The sequence below is a fragment of the Adiantum capillus-veneris genome, chromosome 25 (assembly GCF_014529385.1).
Source record: "Adiantum capillus-veneris isolate H3 chromosome 25, ASM1452938v2, whole genome shotgun sequence".
Lineage (NCBI taxonomy): Eukaryota > Viridiplantae > Streptophyta > Polypodiopsida > Polypodiales > Pteridaceae > Adiantum > Adiantum capillus-veneris.
In genome coordinates this window covers 77447116-77453475 of record NC_140955.1, presented here as the reverse complement: position 1 = coordinate 77453475, position 6360 = coordinate 77447116, and the positions used below count along the sequence as shown (strand labels likewise).

General features: G+C 38.4%; 1 protein-coding gene across 1 annotated transcript in view; it reads right to left on the bottom strand.

Annotated features, from left to right (window-relative positions):
- Positions 1–775: 775 nt before the first annotated feature.
- Positions 776–6360, bottom strand: part of LOC147425134 (uncharacterized) — a 149315-nt gene continuing 143730 nt past the window's right edge. Inside the window, exon 3 of the mRNA XM_086500027.1 lies at positions 776–855. Coding sequence (XP_086356153.1) covers positions 776–855 — 80 coding nt within the window. The remainder of the gene's footprint in view (positions 856–6360) is intronic.

Genomic DNA, 6360 nt, shown 5'->3' with positions numbered 1-6360 from the left:
GAAGATCATTGCAAAGAAGATAGTCAGGCCTCCCTTGAAAACTTTCCGGATATAAGCAGTTATCTTTTGGGTTAATACATCCCTCGAAAGGGCTATCATCAATGAGCAATGTATTCTTTGTACTGCATAAATTCTTGCACTGATACCAAACCCTCAACAAAGTCTTAAACATAGCCTCAACATTAGGCTTATCCAGTCTATACACTTTTCGAAGATTATGAATGTAGCAATCTTCTTGTCCCCATACCATAAAGAAATGATATTTTTTATGTGCATGCTTTTCAAGAGTGTTCACATAAGTGCAAACACTCTTTTGTAGCATGGTGGACCAAATACCAACATGAAATACTGACATATCCCATCCAAAAATTCAAAACAACTTGGGCGAACAACAATTGTGGTGTGACCAAGGTCAATTTTGACACAATCTGTACATGGATGCCTCTTGTCTTCTTTGCTAAGTAAAACTCCATTAAGATCAAGAATGAGTGCATGTTTCTTCATGCTGATTGCATGAGCAATATTGTCTGCATACGATACAAAATAATGATAACAATTTAAGGTTTTGCACTTATAAATCTCAAAACAAGGGACCATATATTTGCAGCACACAATTGTAAATTGCACACGTTTATTTATGTCTCATACTCCCATACTCATCTATAATGATGTCTCTTAAAAGTGATTGCTTTTCTCTATTGATGTGGGAAGATTGAAAGACAAGTTTATCTCCATCTCTCTCAAAAGAATATAAGCTTCCAAGTGGCCTACGTTTTCATGCATCCGGACGTAGCTCCTCAACGTTGATGTCTACTTGTGGCACATTGGATCCTTGATTTTGAATGTCAATTCCACCTGAAAGACAACATAATAGAATTTTGTATTATCTTCCAAAAAGGGCCATATCTATACTAATCACATTGGACAAATAAGTACCTTTGTTTTTCTCACCAACTTCAATCCCTTGCTCCCTTTCTTGAATTCTTTGGACTTTGTTTGTATTTAGTGCGCTTTTCCTGTCCCTTTGTCCATTTTTTCTTGTATGTCCTTGATTGCGAGAGTCGCTTGGAGCTCTTCATTGGCTTCACCCTTCTTCTCATTACCCTCTGCATCCTCATCGCTTTGAGGCATGTTGTTAGTGTCGTGTGAAGGTTTTGGAGAATTTTGCACAACAATGTCACTTTGATGCTCTACCACCACCATCTCCTCTTCACTATTCCTAATGTCACTTTCATGAATTTGGGTCTCTCCAATTGTAGGTACCATGTTCTCGCTCTCTTTAGTCATGTCATTTGAAGTTTTTTGAGAGATTTGTTCTACAATATCACTTTTGTGCTCTACAAGATCACCTTTATGAAACTGGGTCTCTCCAACAATGGTGGGTAGCACTTGTGCTGCTTGAGATATGTTATCTTCGTCTTCTATTTTGTTGTCTTCATCTGAAAGATGAAAAAAGCCAAATTTTTACCTATTTAGAAAATAATATAGTGGATTTTCAATAACCATAGAATCCATTTCATTTCCATCATCTAACCCAGACGTTTTATGCTAGAAAGGCTCCATTTAGCACATTAACACAAAAATGCTCACCTAGAATGATACCTAAATCACATTTGAAAGTGAGGCTTAATTTTAAGCTCCAGCCTAAGGCTTAGGCCTCACAGTTTAGGCTTTTGTTCACGCATAAAACTTAAGTGTCAAAATTTATGCTTATGCTTGAAGTTTAAAATGTAAGCCCTAAGCCCCTTTTAGTCTTCATCATTCACTATGTGAAAACCTTTTATACTATGTGCACTCAAGTCTTAACATATGTAATTGCTACAATAGGATATGAAATTATGAGCTTCACTTGAAAGTACTGAGGTAGGATTCTATGACAAGGACTTTTGTCGTTGAAACTTATACACATGATCACGTGATGGTCACCTAACATGATACCTATTTCACATTTGGAGGTGAGGCTCAAACTTAAGCTCATGCCTAAGGCTTAAGTCTTAACTTTAAGCTTATGCTTCAAATGTAAGGCTTAAGTCTCAAGCCATGTCTAGTCTCAATGCATTCACTATGTATAAAATTATTATATTGTGCATATCTAGGGCCTATTCAAAAAACCTCTTAACTATGAATTTTTCAAGGTATGATCCTTTTTACTTCATGATCCATAAGTATTGTATTTGGTATATTACTACGATGCTCTTGAGATTGGCCTAACATGGTAGTGCTTATGAGCTTGGCCTCACATGGTAGTGCTACACTAACATGTGGAGGCAAGGTTCAAACTTAAGTTTGAGCCTACAAACTAAATTTCAATGCCTTGTTAGGTACGAAGACATTATGAGTTTCACGTAACATATGCAAGTGATACACTAGGATATGGAATTTCAAGTCTCACTTAGAACAACTCAGCCAGGACTTTTGTGATTGAAGTTCATACACAAGTGCTTCACTATCTCTCCTTGTTAGGCTTGAACTTAAGTTTGAGCCTCATTAGTGTTTGGTACTACTTCACTATTGTCTCACCAAAACCAAAATTTCTTACTCTTAATACACATCTGTATGTTAGCTATGATTTGTGAATTGGCACTTTAAATAAAGACATGTGCTTTGTGATGGCTCAAACTCAAGTTTGATCCCCCCCATCATTTTTTAAAACAACAACAATTAAATCTAATTAAAATGACATACTTTTAGATAAAGACACAAGATAGTATTAAGAAAATAGTGTTTGAAGGACCTAAAGCATCACAATTGATCAATTCAATACACTATCCTGCCTTTTTACACTTTAGGAGTTTGTTGGTACATGATAATGGCCTGCATCATTAAACCTAGTATCAAAAATACTCTAAGAAGCATTCGCACCTTTTTCATCAGCTACTACAATGTCTTGAGGGGCTCTACATCCTCTTGTGCATACTCATTGCCTGCATCATCATCCTCATTATCTTCATCATTTTCTTTTGCACACTCAACATCCACAACTGAACTCATTTCTCCAACATTGTCTCCCCCCCCTTGATGATCAAAATTCGTAGCTTCTTCAACTTCACTATCATCCGTGTTGTCTACGTTATCATTGTCTTCATTTCCATCAACATCCTCTCCATTGCTTTGTTGCTCATCGATGTCAAGATTGTTAAGGTCTTCTTTTTCTTTATCATCCAGCTCCATTGTTTGTCTCGCAAGTGATGCTTGACTTGCACCACAGCACTCCTGCAAGGACGGATCGCTCTCCAAAAGACTAGAGCATTGAGTTTCTAACTCCATTGCTTCAAAATCATCTTTACATAGAGCAATTGCCCTTCTCTTCTTCGACAAGCTTTGCTCCAGCACAACTCCACCGCAAAAAAATTCCAAAACATAGCTTTGCTCAGGACAAAACCCTGTGATAAGTCCATCAATGAAGTTTCTATCAATAAATTCATGATCCTTACCACAAGAGCCTGAGAAAAAGACTCTTTTTGTATGAGCCTTGCCAATAGCTTCAAATCTATCAACCTTACTAACAAAAAGAGCAACCATTGCAGAGTCCACCGTTCCATCTATCCATGAGTCATCTCTTGTTGCTTGGATATTTCCATATTCAATGTGGACCTTAGTTGACTGGCTAGAAACCCCTTCAACAAGCATTCCGATATTGATGAAATCAATGAAACACACTAGCACATATTCATATTGTGCATTCAATGTGTTTAGATTGAGTGCCAAATTTGCAAAAAAAATCTATAGAGAGCTTTTCTTTAGTACCATGAAGATCCAAGATGACCAATTGAAATGGTACGCGCTCTGTATTGCAAAAGTCTTTGATCTTCCCCATATCAAAGCCCACCCCCTTGATTCTCCATGGAATAGACTCATCTTGAGATATTATGCCCATATTAGCTCTATAAAGATGATCGAGGAGAGTTACTAGACTTTTTGGAAGTGAGGGTGGAGTCTTCTTTGCTCTGTTGAGGGAGTCCTTGACATAGTACTGGCTATAGCTCCTCATTTGATTGTACTCATGCTCTCCTAGCTTGTACTTCTCACAAACTTGCTCCCAAGATAAATTTTCCCTTGTCAAATCAAAGAAGAATGATATTATTGCTTCTTTCAACACTCGATCTGTTTTTAGCTTCCAAGCCATCTCATCCATGTCCATTCTATGAGGGGTATGCTTGCTCTTGTTTAGCAAGATGGTTTTGTCCAGGGTTGCATTTTGTAGTTCAAGAACTTCTTTATTCTCGAGGCCTAAAATGCACCTGAACAATGTAGATGCCAGTGTTGTTGTGCCAGGTGCTTGTCGAATCTGACCACCCTTCATAGTTAGAATTTTAGGATTTTCGTTGGAACCTTCATCAATTGTTTCTCCCTTTGTATTTGGTAGCAAGCCTCGAGCATATTGTCTCATGATCTTGACCCAATTCTTCCATATCTTCTCATCACATAGAAGCAAATGCAAGTCGGTCTTGACAAATCCCTTTTGAAGTGTGTGCTCTATTGTCTCAACAAAGGTTTGCAAAATTGAAAATTCCAACATCAATATTGACAAGGCTCTAACTTGTGGGATTGAGATGCATACTTAATAAGTTCAAACCTAGCTAGATTGAATTGTTTCTTTATATGCTCACATACATTTATGCAAAGTCCAAAATACATGGGTATATGTAAGTGGGGCTCAAACTTAAGTTTGAGCCTCGCTTGTTTGTGCTATAGCCTCATATGCAAGTGACACTAAATCTTAACACTAGGTTGGTAATGGGACACTTTTATGTCCTGTTAAGTGACCATTTTCCTTGAATTATGTCAAGAGTTTCAAAATGGATTTTGAGGTGCTATCTATCTAGAAAGTTGTCTCATGAGCTAAAAAAAACTTGACATTTTTTTGGAATATCAATTCCATCTTTAACCTTGTCCTTGCACAACATTTCACAACCTAAACTGTGTGAAAAAACGGGTCCTGTTTTTGGCTACATGTTGGTGCTACTCTAGTATATGCAAGTGAGGATCAAACTTAAGTTTGAGCCTCAACTGTATATGTTATTTAGCATTAGGGTGTAAGGTTAGCCTCATGACATCTATGCCCTTGGTAGCAACAAGCCCTACATGTTGGTGCTACTCTAGTATATGCAAGTGAGGATCGAACTTAAGTTTGAGCCTACTGGCATTGGTAGCCACACAGATGTCATGAGGCCAACCTTACACCCTAATGCTAAATAACATATACAGTTGAGGCTCAAACTTAAGTTCAAGGCAGACTTGCTATATTAGCATATGTAGGCAAGGTTCGAACTTAAGCTCGAGCCTCTTTCCCTAAGTAGCCACAAGGATGCCATTAAGCCAGACTTGCTTGTGAGGTCTCTGCCCCTTTTTGAGAGGAGCGGAGTACCTTTGATAGGTCTCCAATCCTGAGAAAGAAAAACCAATGGACATTGCCTCAGCTACTACGTAGCCACGGGCATGAACCGTTAGTGAAGGATTGGTCCTATCTCGCTATGGCGGAGCGTGACCACCATAACCCTATCTAAAAACTATCTATAATAAATTATACCTAAAAGTATAAATCTTAGAGTGACCAACCTGTGCGCTTTTTTCCCCATGTTTCAGAAGCACAGCCGCCAAGGTTTGTCTCTTTTAAGATTTATGACTAATAAAAAAAAAATTCTAGCGTTGGAAAGTTACCCGACTCATCGGGTCCACCCGTCCATAGAATGATACCGTCGGGGTATCATTCTCCCACTTTCCACACCACACTCACCCTTCTTTTGTTATTTAATTACTACTACACTGTTTAAACATACATGTTTCTTTACTTTATTTATGATATTGGTTCGTTAAAACAGCCCTTCAAACAATATTACAAACAATAGTCAAACAAGAAGTCGTCCAATTTTAAACCAACAACCCTTGGATTAGGTTCACTCAAGAATCTCTACTGGCGCTATTATGTCCGATCGGTATATACATTATTTATAAAAACCCTTGTCCTCATGAGCGTCCCATACCGCTCGACAAGTACTCATTGTGCTAATCTGGACGTACTCCCATCACAGCAACAACGGTGCCAATCTAGGCATCTTCCTCACGCTACGGCAAAAAAAAACTACAGTATTCAGCTGGGCTAATCTGGGTGTACTCCCACCATAGCATCAGTGGTGCCATCCTGGGCATCATCTCATGCCTCGGCAACTGCCACATAATACCAGCGCTAATAAGTAGAGAGACTTGAGAGAAACCATACCGAAGGTTTTGGACAAACATTCTTTCCTATAGCAACCAGTCTAACCAGACAATCTTTCCTACTTATCAAACATATGACGAGTTTCTTGGGGTTAAGCCCCGTGGTTTCGGTCCGTGTTTTCTTTTCATAAGGTAAATAAT